Genomic DNA, 20,106 nt, shown 5'->3' with positions numbered 1-20,106 from the left:
CAAATTCCACAGAACTTGCAGGAAACATGCGTCGATTCATACTAGACACATTAAAGATAACCGTCATCATTGAGCTGATTGGTTGTAGGTCAATCCAGTTGTGTACAAAGGCTCTTTAACCCATGTCCGTTAGTCACGCGTATTGAAAGTGGGAGGTGACTTAACAGTCTGGCAATGGCCTTATGTACTGTATCGGGTCGTGTTTGACCTTTGGATCTTAGTTGATGATGATGTGTCACGCTGGAAACATACAGGGTGAACTTTAACCCGTAGCTACTGTGAATGTTGGGTAACATGAAGCTCACGCATGTGAGTTTTGCCAGTTTTTTTTGGTGTAACTGAATCATTAGAATCATCGTTAAGTACTTCCTCGTCAGAGCAGCTACTAAAAAAAAGCACCAGGTACTATTGCTAATGGAAAAGCTAAAAGAAATGAGTTGAGCCGTGCCGAGTCGTGCGGGAACTGTGTTGTGGAAAAGGCAGACTGAATATATCTAACCCTTACACTGCCCTCTGGTGCAATAAAAGCATGTAAAATAAACAAAATGTTTAGGTTGATTGGCATTAAAGTCTGTAATTAGGATTTGCAGCTTCCCAGTCAACAGTTAAGGGGGACCTTAACTTCCAATGATCATACTCCTGACTTGTCAATTTGAATAAAGGTTTAATAATTGTCTCAATACCCACTTTCACACAAGTAACACACACCTTTGAAGTAAGATATGTTTCCCCTTGACTGGCTGCTGTCTCCTGTTGTCCTGTAATGACAATATAATCTATAACGGCAACAAAGGATTCAGGGGGTTCGCAAACACGATGGAGCCAAAGAAGTGTCAAATCTTTAAAGCTACTTTAGTCAAACACTTTACACCAGTTCTCAACAAAAAGATTAAAAAAGAAACTACACAGAGTCTCAGTAAATCAGTGTGTGTCTCACTTATAAATGAATGAGTGAACTTCACAGGTGACTCGGGGCCACATGAATATCACAATTCCACGATAGATACCATCCCACAAATTACAAGTATGTATTGTTATATAGATTTTTGATGCCAGATCACACACACACACACATAGGAGAATAACATCACACTTATAATATTATAGTTTATGTGCTTAATATATATGATGTACGTATATCCAGGTGTGAAAGTAGTACATTATTGCAGATGCAACAACCTCGGCCTTCATCACATCACTTCTCCTCAAAAGAATAAATAAATATTTGGAATATGGAAAATATTTATTATTACTATTACTTAAATATTAACAAAAATGACACTACACTTCATAAAAGTTAACTTACCGTATATTATAACCAAAATATGCCAATGTTCTGTGTAAATTGAATTTGGTGACACTGCACTGCTTAAGAGGTCTGTTATTGAATATGACAACCAATAAAAATTCACCAAAATGATACAAAAACAATTGTCGTCTACTGTAAGAAATGCAGTATAATCAGCAACATTGACCACCAATGTGTGAAATGAATTTGGTGCCAAATCTGCTGCATATGAGAGAAGTTACGGAATATTTTCATTCATTCAATCGTAGACGGTCCCTGCTTCCTCGCCTGATAAAGACCGACATAATATGTTCAGGTCAGAGAACGATTTTTTTTGTAAATGAAAATCGGGTTGTAGCTCGTTTACCTCGCTATAGTTAGAGTGAGGAGGCAAGCTGTTGATCGTAGAAAGTTGAATCTGTCAATGACTATAATAATATTTTCATTCCTCGGTGTTACACTTTGTAGACGGTCCCTGCCTCCTTGCTTAAGACCAATGTTGTATTTTGTTCGTCAAAATCGGGTTGTGGTTCGTCGTCTACCTCACTAGAGTTAGAGTGAGGAGTTGTTTTTGTCATCAATCGTAGAAGGTTGAATATCTTCCAAACGTTTGCTTGACTCCACCCACCAGAAGCTGGACTCCACCCACCAGATCAAAACCCAGCACAGATGTGTTTCCAATGAAATATAGAACGACTGAGAAGCAGTTTATAAGGAGATAACTGGTATTTGTCAAATTCAGGGAAGGATCATCCTTCTCACTGAGCCTTTACAAGGATCCATGTTGTGGTTCCTCAACGCAGCGCTAAATACCCACAATCCCTTTTGTGCATGGATGTTTTGCCGGGCAGAACATTGTGATAGTGATGAAACACACTTGCGAGTCTGTTCCTAGAAGGAGTCTTGTCTTGAAGGATCCTTGACTTTACGACACGTTGACCCGGACGCAACGTTAGCAGGCGTTTCCTTGCGGGAATGGCGACTACGGCTGGTTTTACACTCGGAATCTTTTTGTGGTTCCAGTTCCAGACCATACCGACCTACTTTCAACCATGTATATCTGGTAAATTTGGAAACCCAACACTTGATTTCCGCGGAGACGTCATACGTTGGAGCAGACCAGGTCACTGGACTCGGTGACGTTGGGGTCAAAGCTGGTTTTGGACTTTTTCTTCGCCACCTTTCCTTGCCTTGTGTCGGACTTGAGATAGCGCTCCTTGTTGTGGATGACCTGGATGTACTGGTCCGTGCTGCTGTTCTGCTGGTCGCTGCTGGACGCCAGGGAGGCGGAGTCAGACTCGGTGAGGGGCGTTTCCAGCTTCGGTCTCATCTTGGGCTTCACGTGAGACTCCGCGTGTCTGGTCCTGGCTGGAGACTGACAGTGTCTTCCTGGAGAGTGGACGTTACGCCTGGTTCGAACCAAAAGGGGGTCCGAACCCTTCACACTGCCCTGGCACCGCAGATGTGACTCTGAACCTCCCCAGTCCATCTCTGCCCCTCCCGCCTCGCCCTCTTCATCTCCATCCTTTGCTCCATATCTTCCTCGTGCTGCTTTGCCGTCTTTAGCGATGGAGACGTGGCTTTCCATGCGGTCACCGATGTAGAAGTTGGCAGGCTGGTGGAGATCGGAGAGGGAGTGAGGCCGGTGGGTCTTCCCCAGTGACGTCTTCCTCCTGCCCTTCCCTTCCACCACCTCCTCCTCCTCCTCTTCCTCGCTCAGGTGCTGCTGTGATGCGTGGCAGCGGTGAGGATGTGGCTGGTGGTGAGCTGCGCGGGTCGCGTAGCGCTTGACGTTGCACGGGTACAGCTCCACGATCTCTGCGGGCTCCTCCATGAGGTAATGGCGCGGGATGCGAGTGGCTGAGCGCAGCAGCTTTTTCCGGGGCTCGTGCTCATTGACGATGACGTAGCGGGTGTGACCGCGGCGTCCGCCATAACTCTGCGCTGGGATGTACCCGGCAGCCTCAACTGGGCGTATGGCGCGCGCAGTCTTCCTGTACAGGGGGTCAGAGTGGATGTTTTCAGAATAGCGAGCTGGGTGATTGTACACCAAGTGGTGGTAGGACTTAGACCTACAGGATCCGCTAGGGCCGCTAAGAAACGGCCGGGGCCTGTTATGACAGAGAGAAACAAACCAGGTGTAAGAATCAGCCAAAAGTGACGAAGGTCGGCCATCGCGACGTGACACTGTGATATCTTTGCATGAAGCATGAAGGGCCGACGTGAAAGTGTCTGCATCGTGTTGGCAAATACAATCTTGAAATGACGCGATGGATCCAACTGGTTTAAAGCAGAATTATGCAGATCAGCAAGATCAGAGCCAGGAGGTCTCACCAAGTCTGCAGGTCTTGCCAGAAACACAAATTGCTTCACAGCATGGCAATGGTATGTATATATATATATATATATATATATACACATACATATATATATAATTACAATATATACAATATATACAATATACAATTAATTACATATATATATATATATATATATATATGTGTATATATATATATATATATACAGTATATGGTGAGTTTTCACTACAGTGAGGATAAAGAGGTAGACGATGGATGCTGAAACTGTAGGGGGAGCTCCGTCGAGAAAAAGGCAAAAAAAGTGACCAGACTTGCAAAGTTCTGCTTTTAAACTCAATGAAACTCAATGTCAAACTAAATGAAATAAATGAAATCCAATGGCTGCACACGAGCATGATAAACTCAAAACTTTGGCATGTTTTATATTATTGGTCAGCACTGATTTAAAGGGATAGTTCAGTTTTGCAGGAGTGGGGACATGTGGAAACAAAGCACCTGCTTCAGTCTCTGATATCTGAAGACTATGTTCACTGTTAAACTGGCTTTTCTGACACATTTGTGTCGCTTTGTAACCAGAAAAATATCTAAACTATCACTTTAAACATGCAAAAATAATAAGTAGCAGTAAAAAAAAAATCAACAATATGGTCCTTTAAAGCTGAACAGCAGCAGGTTTGAACTTGACCTTTTCATGCCAAAAAAAGTGTACACGTAACTTACAAGTAAGTACACCGCTTCCCACAGAATACTTGTGTTGTGAGGATGAAAAAAAACTGAGACAACATTTAGAAAAACCCTTCACTGACACCCAAGTTAATGTAAATGTAAATAAAGTAAGTCGAAACGATTCATACTAAACATAACTCCCATTTAAACACAGGTTTAAACAGGTTTTTCACCAGTGGAAAAATGACAGGTTTTTATCGGTGCTATTTCCATCTACGCTAAGACACACATTTGTCCTCTGGCCCTTCATTGAGGCGTTCCATTTGTAGTTGGAACTTGGAATTTTCAACTTGGAAACTACCATAAAAAAACACTGCCACTTATTAGCTTTAATAGCACTTATGTTGTATTTGTTTCACATGAAATCAGTCGTACGCATTGTCCTGGGTGATTATTAACCGCTGACATGTTGCTAACAGTGGCTAGCCGGAGATACGTTTACAATTCCGACTTCTAAATTGGAGCGAGGTGAACTCGAGGGGGTGAAAGTCACTGCTAGTTCCCATGTAGATGAGACGCAGCATTAGCATAGCCATTAGCATAGCCATAAGTGGGGACAGGCCTTGACAATTATTTATTCTAACGTTCGGATCGACTGAGAGAGAGAATGTTAAAAATAGAAACCAGTGTCACTGACATCCATGATGTTGTTGTTTCTTCTTCGTTCACAAACGTACCTGCAAATTTTAGCATGAAGAATAATACAAGTAATAATAATGCTAATTAAATGGATTGGATTTAAAGCTGCAGTGTGTAACTTTCACTGATTGTTGCTGTTATTATTCTGCCATAAACAGAAAGGGTGTAACATTATTTGTATGCTGGGTCTTTCATCTGAAAACAGGCTCTCAGACCTGACTGAGGGAGCGTTTGCGTGTATACAGCAGCAGAGCTGGGAGGGGCGGAGACAAATGTCACCGTTGCCATTGGGAACGGTCATCAACCTTGTGTGAACTCATTTAACTACGATATTCCATTATGCCAAAGGTCACCAACAAACTGTGTTAAATCAGTGTACTGATGTGTGTGTGTGTGTGACCTGTTAGGAATGTGCTCCAGCCTGTGTTTGGGCAGGACCGTCACCGTCGGACTCCTGATGGATCCAGATCCACTTCCTCGGCTCAGGTCGGCCCGAGACACTGACTGGGTGATGGTGCGAATGCTGTTCCCGCGGCGGACGGGGGACTGGAAGTTAGTGACGCTGCCGTTGCGTCGCGGTGACGGAGTGTGCACCGAGGCCTCCTGACTCGTGGCGTCGCTGTCCGGCTGATCCAGCGGTTTGTCGGCCGCGGCCACAGCCGCAGCCTCTGGGGCCTGTAGTCGCGCTGCGGGAGGATCAGGTGTGGCGTAGCGTGAGGGCGATGAGTCGACATTTTCGAGAAAGTGACGGGTCATTGAAGGAGACCTACCTGCAGCCAGCTGGAAGACCTTCTTCCTGTCTTCAGTTCGTTCCTGCAGAGATTAAAGGGAGTTCATTCAATCAATATTTGAATTTCAAACTGTTATCAGAATAAGACGTCACATTATTGATCTTTGATCAGACACTCACTCTCTGGAGCTGCATCCTCAGCTGGTTGTTGGTGAATTTCAGGGATCTGGCGATGGCCTGTAGATAGTAGATGAGCATGCTGCAACACACAAGTACAGCTGTTTAGAGACGTTACAACAACCCACACTTTGATTGACATCAAATTCAAGGACTTTTCAAGGACTGAATGTGCTGACGCAGCTTAAGGGGGCAACTTTTTTCATGTTTAATAACTTATTTAAAGGTTACATTTGATTGTGTTTTTAATATTCATCTCTCTCTCTCTCTCTCTCTCTCTCTCTCTGTCGTCTAGTACGGTGGATCTTATCATTTAAAAAGACAAGAGGGGATTGTTTGGTGTGTGTGTGTGTGTGTGTGTGTGTGTGTGTGTGTTCTTACAACAGCAGCAGCAGTGCCGGCAGCACGACGACAGGACTGGTGACGTAACTCATCACTTTACTGAACCACAGAGGAAAGTCAGCCGCCACCGTCTCTGAGATGATGTCATAAATCTTCTCCTGACCACTGGGAGACAAACGAAATAAAGGTTTTCAAGTTACTTTTTTTTTTTTAAAGTGACTTAATGGACGGTAGAATGCAATACTTAATAATTCCTCCGAACACAAACCTCCCTAACAGTTTTGTGTTAAAGTATAACTAAACCATGTGCGACGAGTTAATGTTGTTAATGTTATTTGTTGAGCCAGGTGCAAATCTTGTGCAAATTATACATGTTACATGCTACTGCCGTCTTTCTTATGCTGCAGGAATGCTTCAGTTACTTCCGTTTAAAAGCTCCCACCGCGTCACAAAATAATGATCCTGTGTCCGGAGTAAACACAGCTACTATTATTATTATTATTATTATTATTATTATTATTATTGTTGTTATAAACAGATTGTTTTACCTGAATGGTCCACAGTGCTGTGACGGTCTGTACCGAACGATGGCAAAGATGGTGGGCAGCATACACAGGAACAGCATGAACAGCAGCATGGCCAAGTAGAAGTTATTGGATCTGAAAACAATAGCAAAATAAAGAGAAGGTGGTTCACACTATGTTGTTCTTAGTTTAGTTTCTGTACATTACATAAAATAAAGACTCTAATTTGTTTAGATTAGAAGTCAAAAAGGTAAATGTTAGGGCTGAACCACTTTATATAAATATCTAATTGCAATTATTTTTCACTGAAATTGCGATTGCATTTTCTTTTTTGACATAATTATTCCCATTTTCATTCGATTAACATATTTTAAATAATGACTATTTTTATTTGAATTCATTTATACAAACTCATCAACTTTGCCAACCCAACAACGTCGGCTTTTCATATTTTTTGACCAAACAATAAAAAAAAACACGAATGCAAAGACAGAAGGGTACAAAAGGTATAAAATACAAGATATAAAAAGCTTCCTATTTAAATAAGTGATACTACGAGTGCGACGGATACGGGTGCGACGCCCCTGGCTACAGGTCAGGATGATATTTAATCTAAAATTTGTTTTAGCACATTTTAGCTTTAAGAAAATATACTGCAGTAGGCCATATCACGAGTTTGATCACATTTCAGCCCTAGTATATGTTCACATCAAAAATGCATAGAGGTTTGTATTTTTCTGAAAAGAAAACACCTCAGGACTTGAATTCTACCACTGATGTACAAGGTTAACAGTAAAGAGCCGTTATGACCAGAGAACGTGTTTAACGACGGTCCAGTGCAGCTTTGAAACCATGACCTTGGTATCATTATTAGAACCATGCTCTCAACACAGCGTATTTCAGAATTTATGTCAGGCAGTAATAATAATAATAACAATAATAATAATAATGATGATGTGTGAGGCTCTGGCTGCCCGGTGGAAGGTGGTCACACCTGAGTGAACGTCTACACTGTTGTTCTTCCCCCTCAACATTCGTTGTGAAACAAACTCCATGAAGTATGAGGTCAATAATGCTAATAATGCCGAGGTCACGGGTTCTCGACCCATTCAGGTCACTAATCTTTACTTTGTCATAGAAACTTAAGAATATGTTACTTTATCTTACTATTAGAATAAGTTTTTTTCTCACTCAGAAATTAAGATTTTGTAAACCGCTCACTCTCCCACACCAAAGTCCACTGAGAAAATCAGCGATTTTACTTCACAGCACACAGGGGCCGACGATCCACTGCTGCCTCCATCAGTACGTTCACATTTGTGAAACAGTGACACAACAACATGTCAAAGACACGCACACATTATCTCTGTCCAGTCGCTAACTTCAGTTTAAGAGGCTGCATTTCTCTCTGCCTTTTTGGACCAGAAACACTCGACTGCTTCATTATCACTACAAGGAAATCCATATTACGAGCAGGAGAAATAATGTCGGTGTTTAAACACATTCAAGTGTCTCAGCACTCTGTAATTATTAGCAGGAGACAGAGGATGGGGAGGAAAAAAAAACCTTTTATTATCAGCAAAGTGTCAGGATCAATCTCCTGCAGCAGAACTGCATTTAATGGCTCACATTAAATGTGCTATCAGCTGTGTGTGTGTGTGTGTGTGTGTGTGAGGGAGAGCTGCTTGGATTTTCCACCACATCTGGGAGTGACTGATAAGGAGTGAAGGAGCCTTGTTATATAAATCAGAGTGGGCTGAGTGCTGCGGGCCCTTGTGTGTATCTGTGTGTACATAAAACAGCAGCGTGGGACGACACACTCATTTGTCTCTATCACTGCAGAGCAGGGAAATGAGAGGGGACGACAGGAAAGAGGTAGAGAGACCACAGTTGATGATCATCGGTGAGCTGATGCCGCTTCATTTATAGTTAATACTTGGTTTTAGGGTTGGCATTAGAATTAGGTTTAGGTTAGGCATATAGTTGTGATGGTTGAGGTTTGGGTAAGAGGTTAGGGGAATGTCCATGTGGACCCCATAAGGGTTGTAATGGTATATAATTATATTGCCGATACTAAAAAGACGTCACGCGGTGGAGAGTACCGTTTCCAGGCCACCTGGGTACTAAGTGGGCAAAGTATGCAGGTCCCCGTAACATGGGGGCCACATGGGAAGCTCATGGTTGGGGCCACCACTGTCAGTCTGAATGTAACCCTTATGGGGCCCACATTGGCATTAAAGCCATCACTGTTTCCGTCACGGTTCGGTTTGGTACAGTAAGGTAGAGTTTGGTGTGTGTGTGTGTGTGTGTGTGTGTGTGTCAGACCTGGAGGCTCTGAACACCTGCTGATGGGGAACATTACAGGTGAGGACGGCCCAGCTCCTCAGATACATCAGACCAATCAGCTTCAACACGTTGAAGGCAGGAAGACAAGGAGAGAAGAACGCTCCCATCCTGGAGGAAAGAAAGAGAAAAGTCAATCTGACACACACACACACACACACACACAGACTAACACTCATGGTTTCTTTTCATTACGTTTCATTGTTGCAAGGCGACATTTGTGAAATGAGCTGAGGAAACACAGTCGAAGGTGAATGTATGAGATCACAGGAGGCCACGGTCCTTTAAACAGGGTCAGGGAGACTGGTCGTCAGCAGCAGCAGCAGCAGCAGCAGCAGCAGCAGCAATTCTCCTAACTCTGAATTAGACGCTCTATTACACACACAGCGACAAGGCAGCGCCGCTGTAATAGAACTGTCTGGAAGGATGTCCTCAGTTGTTCACACCTACCAGATCATTCCTTGGTTATAAATCAGATGCAGGACATTCTCGGCTATTTTGAATTCTCCGTACTCAGGCTGAGGAAAGACAGAAAAAAATACACAACACAAACCATGAATGAGGTTATTTTCATGTTTCATTCCAAGACAACATACACACAAATGTAAAAGATGCAAGAAGGTTTCGGTAAAATAATCATCAAAGTCATTTCCAAACACTGGTTTGCGACCCAGAGGTGGGACGGCGCTAGAGTTCTTTGAGGGTCCCCAAATACAGTATTACTGTTGTCTTTAAAATGGACTATTGACCAATATGGGCTTGCTGTTAGTCACATCCTATAAAAAAACAATAATCTGATAACATGTGCAATGTTGTTCGCTCCTCAACATCAGTTGTCAGATAAATCGATGATATTACATGGCGGATACGGCCGGTTAGCTCAGATGGTTAGAGCGTGGTGCTAATAACGCCAAGGTCATGGGTTCGATCCCCATACTGGCCAAACTACAAAGCTTTTCTTGCACACAGAAGTGATGTCTCCACAGAAAGATAAAATGGTGAAATGATCTTTAACTCAAAAACATGGGACGCTACAGACACAACAAACTAACCCCTAAGAAAAGACGCTGGAATGTGACTTGATGTTTAATCAAACCATTTTAGGGTTAATCCTTCCGTTAATCCCTCACACTGCTCATTTAACAAGTCTCTGGTTTTCGCGAAAAGTAGTTCCAGGAGAGAAACCCGTAAATCGCAATTCCCACAAGACTCACACACAATTGTTAAGGAAAACATGGCCTGTTAGCGCGTGGTGCTAATAACGCTAAAATCATGGGTTTTGTTCTGGCAGTCAGGCGTGTTTGAAGAAGAAAAATATCAAATCAAAAAACTGTGTCACTTACAAACTTGCTCTCCAAGTCCCAGCAGCAGCAGTCACTCAGGTATCGAACCACCAACCCTCTGATGAAGTCAATGAGCAGAATACTGGCCACTGTGAAGATCATGTCAATGATGGACAGCTTCAGCATCTCCTGAAGACACACAGCCAAGTCACACGACACAAAGTCAACATATGCTGACATACAGTAGCCAAGGAGAAGAAGAAGATCAGAAGACAGAACCTGTCCGACGTAGGTCTCCCAGCACTGGTCCTGCTGAGGACGGGTGTTCTTCTCAAACAGAGCGGTCTGGTTGTGTGCGGCGCTGGAGATGCTCCTGTTGCTGTGGGCCACTCCCAGCACCGTGGCGATGGTTGCTATGGTGCTGTTGCGATGTCCGGATGCAGAGAGTTCGGACATGTGGGTGGAGAGGTTGTCTCCCTCAGGCTGAGAGATGGTGGCCAAGAAAGAGCTGGACTCAGACCAGTTTGCTGGACTCACTGGGATCTGGATCACAACCATGGTACAGTCTGTCAGCAGATACTATGGGATATACTGTTTTTTTTTTTATGTTAACAGGTAAAGGGGGTTTATGTAAAATTTGTACAACAGCATTTCAAATGGTCACTATTTTCCCAAAGAAATCCAAAAATCCAGAAACGACTGTTGTGCTTGTGTCGAGTTTAGCTACGTCAAAGTTCTTTGGCGTAAAATTGTGCCACCTGTCACCATTAATTAGGGCCGAGCCATGAATGCCAGGGGCCCAAACGGCTCCTGGCATTTGTGGCTCGTGCATAAAAACTCTTGAAACTTGGCATGGAGGTCAGGCCTGGTGAAAATGCGATATCTGCAAATCTTATGCAAATTTCACAGAAGTCATGGCCGGTTAGCTCAGATGGTTAGAGCGTGGTGCTAATAACGCCAAGGTCATGGGTTCAATCCCCATACTGGCCATTGGAAAATTAACTATTTAACTAACTTATCTCTGTGCAACTCGTAAAACTTCTTGCACAGACATAGCAAAGTGTTGGACGTAGACAGCAAAACCTCAAATTTACGTTTAACATGTCCACCTCCAGCACCAAGAGTCAAACACGTCCACCATCAGGTGTTAAAGTGACATGTTCATGTGAGTTGAACGTATAACATATGAGACTTTTATTCATTTCAAAGAGTCAGAGTTAGAGCAGGGAGACACAACCCAGGACGTGGGCTGGATCGTTTTCAGACCAAAATCTGACAGAAATCCAGCTACAGGTTCGGCTACGTCAACAGACACGGTCATTTCAAGTTCTTTTAATGAAACGCAGAGCGAAATAGGGTTATAAATATTTAATAAATTGATGTGTGACGCTGTAGTCACCGATTTGTGAGAAGAGATTTGAGCATTCAGATTGTAGAAATCAGATTTAAATCACATTTCAAACCGTCTCTTTAATGTGGTTTGAATCAGATTTGGAAAAAATGTGAATTTGTGTGTGGGTTTTTTTTTTTAAGATCCAGAATTTTAAAAAACAAAAATCCTGGCAGTCTGAACAATGCCTTACAATTGTTGTTTTTTTATGTAAAAATCTGTCATAATAAGTGTGAATCTGAAGTTCCCCCTATAATCATTTCTACAACAGCGCCCCCCAGAGGTGTACGGTGTACAGCGACTGTACTCACAGCAGAGCTCATGATGTTGACCTTATCGAGGAGGGCGATGATGAGGCTGTAGAGATTCCCCAGGTATAAAACAAGCACTCTGCAAACGCACAAAGATACGGCGAGTTCACGTGGTCAGTGAGGCTGTGAGTGAGTGTCATGTAGACGCTGTGCTGGACAGTGGTGGCTGTTACCTGGCCAGCTGGAATCTCAGCGAGGTGCGAGGGTGGTACATCTCCAGCTGAGCCACCAGCTCAAAGGCAGACGGAGCGATCATGGTGATGAGAGACACCACCACGCTCACCTGAGCGCAGAGGGAGGACAGGGAAGTCACTGAAAGTGATGCCTATGAAACATTTTTGGGGATAGTCCAATGTTGTATGAGATACTACTTGTGTTTCCATTACACTTTTATCTGTAAAATACAAAAATCAAAGTGATATTTAAAAAATTTCAACAAAAGTTCTTGCAGGTGTGTGGACGTTTTGCGTACGAGCCGCAAATCTCGTAAAAGTCCAGTCTCACGACATCCCATTTTTCTCGTAGAATCTCGTCCATGTAAATGCGAAAAAAAAGTGTTTCCATTACACCTTTGCGATGAACTTTGATATTGACACGTCTGAAAAACCGGGCCTAAACGGCTCCTGGCACAAATTTATGTGAGGAACCTATTGTAATACTTCCGATTTATATTATTATATCCGTGGCTTTGCGAAAAAAGTGTTTCCATTACACCTTTGAGATAAACTTTTATATTGACGCGTCTGAAAAACCACCTCATGAGAGCGATATTTCAGGTTTCCATTACCAGTTTTTATTGCGATAATTAGGTTTTACGCATTTCCAGGGGTAGCACAAACACAACTATAGCGACACATGGTGCCTTCCAGTTGTAGTCAGAATTTCCTAGTCGGACGTTTCTACCGGAATGCCCCTTAAGTCGGATTTCCAGCCCTGAAAGTCGGAGCAACTTCACAAAGCCCTGCGACACAGGAGACGCAACATGGCTGCCATTTACCTCAATAACCAAATACTCTGCTACGCTGTTTGCGAGTGTAACATAACATGTAGAGCAGACAGGTATTGCTAACAGTGGCCAAGTAAATAGCCACATATTTACAATCACAACGAGCAAAAACAAGTCCTAAAGGATTTCTGTGACACTGAGAGACGGAGGCGTCGTCCACATGTCCCCCCTCACTGATCTCTGTTAACATCGATTGCTTTGAAGTGTAATCAGATCAGGCTAATGACGTCCGCTCCGCTCTGCTACCTCATTCTTCTCCCACAGCGTCAGCTCGGGCTTCTCCTGCTCCAGCTTCTGAGAACGGTCCACCACAAAGTAGATGATGTAGATGCTGCCGGCCAGAGACAGCAGCACCAGGATGTTGGCCAAGATACGCAGACTGATCAGCACGGCCCTGAAGAGTCGCCGGAAACCAAAAAAAGAGTTTAGAGATCCTCGTGTAATCTGGACGTAACCCGAGTTTACTACAAAGATGAAGTATTGAAGTATTGAAGTATATCATGTCAACAATGCTTCTAATTCCAAACAATGAATAAGATAATAAGAATGAATAAAAAAATGCCTGTGTTGCCAGGACAACTTTAAAATGTATCAATCAATCTTATGAATTAAATTATGGCGCAGTCTAACAGATGAATTAAAAACATCAATCAGTTTAAGAGAATTCAAAAAAATAACAACATTTAAGAGGAGAAGTAAAAAGATAAACTATAATAATACAAACAAATTCTTCTTAAACATGAAAGATATACAGTATATGACTCTCAGCTTATATAAATGATGTGGAGGAGGAACTGTGTACAAATAAATAATAAATCCACCTACAGACTGGTGTCCTTCTTCTTTTCCTGCTCCTCAACGATGGCTTCCTGTGTGAGGGGGAAAAGTGTGTTGAAGGAGAAAATGAACACTCACAATCTTTTATCTCGGGTAAATAGAACTGTCCCGACAGAAAAAGGAATTAAAGGAACAGCGGCTTAACAACACTGCTCTGTTTACAGTCTGATCATTCTGTCCCATCAATAAATATCCAACTGTGATTATCTTGACCGAAATGGTGATTGCGATATGGTCATTTTTTACATGTGAATAACATATTTAAAATAAAATGATTTACTGTGTGATATTTGTATAATATTATATAATATGACGTGTAAAGCTCAGTACAATATTTAATGTAAAATGTTCACAGGACAAAAGGAATATTGTGTGTGTGTGTCTGACCCTGATGTTGTTGACGATGGCAGCGCCTTTACTCTCTGCAGCCTCCGGGTTTCCGATCAGATAATCCCAGGCGCAGAAAACCCTCCAACAAAAGGTGAAGTTCTCATCCGAGGCGCTAGCCAAGCTCAGACGAGAGTTCTTGGCCATCCTGGACGACAATTGTTACCGGCGTGTTATTTAATTGTGTTAAATAAACATGATAAAACTCAGTCAGTCCGAAACTGTGGAGCAGAAAATAGATTCTCCACAAGATTCCGAGTGAACGTCAATCAAATGTGTTGATGATACACAGAGAAAGACTGCTTAATCTTATATTATGTTATCATCTGTGACCTACAGTATGAATGTCTTCCTGAAACTGGTTCTGGAGTTGATTTCTGAACAAACTCAAGCCTCTTTTTCAAACTTGTGCTTAAGTGAAGCGTGACGCGCTCCTCACTTTCTCAGCAGGATGATGAAGCTGTAGGCAAAGACCGCCATTCCAACCAGGAAGTAGGCGAGCGGCAAGCGGTAGCCGGCGCTGCCGATCTTCCTCACCCTGCCGTAGTAACCATAGAACAAGACTGAGTACTGCAGGTAACCCTGTGGACATCAAACACATGCAGCACATGATGACGTGACATAAACAAAACAATCCATTAACGCCCTGAAATGATATGCACACGTATGGATTATTTAATGATTATGACAATAAGCCTCACGACAGCAGTGTGCTATTCAAACTGCAAATGTAGGTCATCGTTACGTGACCCTGGATAGAGTTTGAATAACGGTCCACTGTGTCAGTGAGCTATGTGTTTTTAATGGAGTCGTAAAAACGCAGAGAGGTTTACCCCCAGAGACCAGATGGTGTCCAGGTCCTGAGCTGAAGGCAGAAGGTCTTTAGGGATAGTTTTACTTCTCGTGGTGCCAAAGGGAGCTCCAGCCAGCAACTAATTCACACAAACACACACTGATTATTACAACTTATATCATAATGACACTGTATGGGAATCATAGTAGCCTTCATTTATCAAACACATGCAGAAACCAGCGCAGGTGAGAGCACAGAAATCGTCTTACAAGTGGAGAATTGTGTCGCTTCATCTCACCATTAGACAACATTTTACTACTGGAAACTGAAGTTTGTGTTGTTTCATGAACACTCACTCTCCCACACCAAATCCCACAGAGATAATCAGTGATTTTAGCTTGCAGGGACAAGAAAGGATCTGAAACACCTCACAAAATAACACATTTGAACTTATACTGTAGATCGAGGCAGCAGTGACAACCTGTGTCCCTGTGATGTAAAATCACTGAATTTCACTGAAGGACTTTGGTGTGGGAGAGTGAGTAAAAGGGCTGCAACACCTCACATTGTGTTTAGACAGAAAAAAGGACACTGTAATGGTGGCTAAACTACATCGTTTTGTGGTTTCTAAAACGTCACAGTAGTGTGGCCGTGGCAAAGGAGGATTAATGTAATTTTCAACAAAAACAGAGTCGTGTGGATGTGGCCTCAACCCTTCTAAATCACTACACGGGAAATTCTGTCACTGCACCGGCCCTTTAGCTGGTCCTCCATTTCATCCTGTGTCACACAATCATAATAAACACAGGTATAGATTGTATCCATGGTGGTTGATGCTGATGGTGTTGTTTGGGGAGCAGAGGTGAGATAAAGGCTGGAAGTATGACAGGAGTGGAAAATTAGTCCCCAACAAACGAGGGAGGGAGGACAGGAGGAAGGGTGGGGTGTCGTCAAAATAAGACGAGACAGTGGCAGGAACAACGCGACACAGTAAGTCATGACTGATGAAATTGCTTGTGTCTGAGCATCACGAGCAAACATAAATCCAACAGCATCTCCCTCAAGATAGAAATTTCCTCTTGCATTGTTTTATTCTACTTTGTACTTCGAGATAAAGCTGCTGGACAACGACTCAACAGAGTCTAATCTACATTTACAGAGGTCAACAAAATAAAGTGACCCTTAAAGGAACATGCTTTGCTAATAAAACGTTAGCAACGCATGAAAAGTCAAGCTAAAAAACAGACTGTAGCTAAAGTTAGCCAAAATAACACCTATGAGGTAAGCTAGCACGAGGACAAATGTGAACGAGGCCTGCTTTGTTAATAAAACTCAAAAGTGAAGCTAAAGAAAAGACAGTGACTAAAGTTAGCCAAAATAACACCTATGAGGTAAGCTAGCACAAGAACAAACGTGAACTAAGCCCTGCTTTGTTAAGAAAACTCAAAAGTGAAGCTAAAGAAAAGACAGCGGCTAAAGTTAGCCAAAATAACACCTGAGGGGTAAGCTAGCACGAGGACGATGTGGCCCAACCCCTACCCTGTTAATGAAAGACACAAATGAAATTATATCCAGCAGTTAAATGTAGCCAGAAATATATTTCAGTTTGCTCAATTCATAAATTCAGTTTTGTTTGCTACGCCCATAAAAAACCCAATGTATAAAACACCAAAGAAAGTGGAGTAAAATGTAGGGAAAGAGGGAGAATGACAAGAGCTGTGGAGGAGTGTTTACATCTTTATTGTCGTACGAAGGCCACCGTAGTTCTGTGACATGCTTTGGGGTTAGCAAAGTCCTCATAATTTTACTTCCAGTCTTCCAACGTTATGCTGCATTTGTTCCATTTGCAACTTAAGTCGGAAGTCGGAGTGACGTTGCCCCCGAGTTCATCGCGTTCCAGTTGTTCAAGTCGGAAAAGCAAACTTATCTCAGGCTAGCAACTGTAAGCCACCAATACCAGTCGATAACGACACTCTACATGGTATTTTGAGCACATAAACAGAGCAGCAACATGTCTATGGATAAAAAAAATAGTTTAATGTGTACGACTGAAGTGATATTAAGGGTAAAAATGAAGAGGAACGTTTCCGGGAACGGCCCTGACCTTGTAAATTACAAATGGAACGCACCGTGAGCACTCACAATAAGATTCATAGTTCAAATACAAGCTAAAAAGCAAGCATTTGTTCAGTCCACCGTGTCAGAGACGCACTGACCTCTGGGAGAACAATGAAGGCTCCAGTCATGATGGTGAGGACGATGTTGATCCCAAACAACCAGCGCAGGAAGATGAAGTAAGAGGCCACGCCCGACCCAAAGTGACCTCACAAAGACAGAGACAAACATGTGACCGAGGGTCCAAACACACGAGAACAAGTTTTGTAGTGTATCAGCTTTTTATCCACAAAGAAGCAGCGTTTTGGAAGCCTTCAAATACAATTTTTTTGAGTGAACTGAGTGAAAAAATGGCACTCAAATATGTTGTGCCTTCATGAAAATGCTCTGTCCTGATACTGAGTAATAAAGTGAAGCTTGGTATTAAGGTTTTACTAAAGTCATAGGGTTACTGTACTTTGTTTAACTGTGTAGAACAAACTTACTTTCAATTTTCTTGATCCTCACTTCCCAGGGAATGAACAGAACCACAATGTTGTACAGAACACGGGACAGTTTCTTCAGCAGCTGCAGGAGAGACAAAAGACAAGTTCAAGTGGTTGTATGAGATATAAAGACATAAAGTTAGGACTAATTTCCTCTGACATGGATGCAAGAATTTTAACCACTAAACAAAAGTGTCACCTAATAAATCAAATGTCCACTCGCATGAATCTATAGTATCTTTAGAATACATCTTTGGCTGGATTTATTTTTATCACACCACATTTCTGAGAAACTGTGTTGACTGTAACTCCATTTTCATCTCTCGAGAGGTTATTTTGCACCAAATATCCGAGTAAGATTTGAAAGTATGTGTGTGAGAGAGACTCTGAGACTCTTTTCACATCTCATGATGTGAAAAGAGATAAAAATCAGAAGCGAGATGTTATTAATCAGAACGAGGTCAGTTGGACCAATGATTCTGATTAATACCTCGTCAGCAGACTGCTCACTAAAAGTCAATTTATTCTAATGGAGCCTGAGCAGCCTGAACATTCTAATTAAACTGAGCTATAACAACAGGCTATAAATTCACTCATGCTGCTGTTCCTCTGTGTGTGTGTGTGTGTGTGCCACAGACAGACAGAATTGGTAGATAAAGTTATCTGCAGTGTGTGTTCAGCTTAGTAAAAATCAGAACTCAGCAGATTACAGAGAAATCTATGTGATTTTTTTTTATTCTGGCTCTGATCAGGTTGCTGCAGTGCAGTGACACGAAGAGGATCGTCAGTGAATAGTCAGACAAAGTTAATAGAGGTGTGGATACTTTCTTGATAGGCCAAATAAATTTGCTGATTCTTTTTTTTTTACCCCTACCTTTTACTCAGATTTACATCTGCAATTCACCACTGAACCACATGAGGATGCTCATATTTTTTCCCCCACCACAGTCTGACATAATAATTCACAATTCATCAGTTAGACACATAAAATGAAATGCTTGCCTCTTAAGAAAGAAAAGACAGCAGCTAAACTATCAACTTGGGAAGTAAGCTACCATGTCGCATGCCAACCACTGCTTTGTTAATAAAACTCAAATGTCTAAATGAAAAACTTTTACTTGTGAGGTAAGCTAGTACGAGGACAAACGTGAGCTAACCCCTGCTCTGTTAATAAAACTAGACGGCAGCTAAAGTCAGCCAAAGTAACAGCTGTGGGGTAAGCTAGCATGAGGATGACATGGGCCAACCCCTGCTTTGTATATCCAGCAGCTACATTTGGCCAAACTATTACATTTAATGTAAGCTACCATGAGAATGGATGTGAACTAACCCCTGCTTTGATAATAAAACTTAAAAGTTAAGCTAAAAAGCAGACTGTAGCTGATGTTAGCCAAAATAACTGTTAATCTAGCATGAGGTAAACGTAAACTAACCCCTGCTTTGTTAATAAAACTCAAAAGTCAAGCTAAAGAAAAGACAGCAGCTAAAGTTAGCCAAAATAACACCTGTGGAGTAAGCTAGATGTGGCCCAACCCCTGCTCTGTTAATGAAAGACACAAATGAAAGAATATTCAGCCAAACTATTACTTTTGATAACCGCTACCATGAGAACTGACCCCTGCTTTGCTAATAAAACTCAAAAGGTCAAGCTAAAAGACAAACGTCTGCTACAGTTAACCAAACAATCACCTGTGATGTAAGCTAGCATGACGACGTACATGAACCAACCAAAATATATCCAGCAGCTAAACCAAAAGGAACGTTAAAGAACAGGCAGCAGCTAAAGTTAACCAAAACAACACTTGTGATGTAAGTTATCATGAGAATGGATGTGAACTGACCCCTGCTTTGTTAATAAAACTTAAGTCAAGCTAAAAAAAAGTTAGCCAAAACAACTGTGAGGTAAGCTAGCATGAGGATACACCTGAACTGGCCACTGCTTTGTGACCCCGTTGCAGGTTCCTCAATCAAGGTGTGAATGAAGGTCACTTATCCAAACATGGCGAGATGACAGAAGTGAACGTACATCAGCTCCTGCGGTCTGGTAGCCTCTGGTTCTGGTCAGCTGGCCCTCGTACTTCAGGACAATCTCTCTGGCATGCCTGGAGATCACAGTTTATGATTATTGAAACAAACCTCTGCCAAGACTGGCCTGTTTCCAACAGGTTCACGATACAGATCAGGATCTGCACGTCAACCAAACTACACAGTAACACAGACCTATATGAGGTACAATTACATGATACAATTTAATGTAATACTAACATTTGAAGCAGAGTTTAATGAAAATGCAAAGATGTTTCTTGGCATCGGTCAGTTTTTTTCAAGTGTGGTTGTTATTGGGTTCATACTGAGGAAAAAAACGTTTAAGTTGTAATACTATGAGATTTAAGTTGCAACATTGATGGAATA

The 20,106-nt window shown here is 42.2% G+C and overlaps 1 protein-coding gene and 2 non-coding genes across 5 annotated transcripts in view; 2 read left to right on the top strand and 1 right to left on the bottom strand.

The window, feature by feature from the left end:
- Positions 1 to 833: 833 nt before the first annotated feature.
- LOC122772400 (transmembrane channel-like protein 3) overlaps positions 834 to 20,106 on the bottom strand; it is a 33,651-nt gene continuing 14,378 nt past the window's right edge. For all 3 annotated transcript variants that reach the window (XM_044030417.1, XM_044030418.1, XM_044030416.1), the window contains 20 exons: positions 19,721 to 19,796; positions 17,695 to 17,776; positions 17,311 to 17,417; positions 15,135 to 15,233; positions 14,741 to 14,883; positions 14,302 to 14,449; positions 13,903 to 13,946; positions 13,324 to 13,471; positions 12,245 to 12,354; positions 12,072 to 12,150; positions 10,650 to 10,913; positions 10,431 to 10,559; positions 9,538 to 9,605; positions 9,070 to 9,198; positions 6,769 to 6,879; positions 6,260 to 6,385; positions 5,882 to 5,960; positions 5,742 to 5,784; positions 5,372 to 5,657; positions 834 to 3,399 (listed from right to left, as the gene is read on the bottom strand). In XM_044030417.1, the coding sequence (XP_043886352.1) occupies positions 2,391 to 3,399; positions 5,372 to 5,657; positions 5,742 to 5,784; positions 5,882 to 5,960; positions 6,260 to 6,385; positions 6,769 to 6,879; positions 9,070 to 9,198; positions 9,538 to 9,605; positions 10,431 to 10,559; positions 10,650 to 10,913; positions 12,072 to 12,150; positions 12,245 to 12,354; positions 13,324 to 13,471; positions 13,903 to 13,946; positions 14,302 to 14,449; positions 14,741 to 14,883; positions 15,135 to 15,233; positions 17,311 to 17,417; positions 17,695 to 17,776; positions 19,721 to 19,796 (3,280 nt within the window). In that variant the 3' untranslated portion in view covers positions 834 to 2,390. The remainder of the gene's footprint in view (positions 3,400 to 5,371; positions 5,658 to 5,741; positions 5,785 to 5,881; positions 5,961 to 6,259; positions 6,386 to 6,768; positions 6,880 to 9,069; positions 9,199 to 9,537; positions 9,606 to 10,430; positions 10,560 to 10,649; positions 10,914 to 12,071; positions 12,151 to 12,244; positions 12,355 to 13,323; positions 13,472 to 13,902; positions 13,947 to 14,301; positions 14,450 to 14,740; positions 14,884 to 15,134; positions 15,234 to 17,310; positions 17,418 to 17,694; positions 17,777 to 19,720; positions 19,797 to 20,106) is intronic.
- Positions 9,957 to 10,030, top strand: trnai-aau. The gene has a single exon. It is a non-coding gene; the product is annotated as a tRNA-Ile (tRNA).
- trnai-aau lies at positions 11,287 to 11,360 on the top strand. Its single transcript has one exon. It is a non-coding gene; the product is annotated as a tRNA-Ile (tRNA).

The sequence above is a fragment of the Solea senegalensis genome, linkage group LG7 (genome assembly GCF_019176455.1).
Source record: "Solea senegalensis isolate Sse05_10M linkage group LG7, IFAPA_SoseM_1, whole genome shotgun sequence".
NCBI lineage: Eukaryota > Metazoa > Chordata > Actinopteri > Pleuronectiformes > Soleidae > Solea > Solea senegalensis.
Note: the sequence above shows the minus strand (reverse complement) of the source record. Positions and strands in the feature narration are given on the sequence as shown.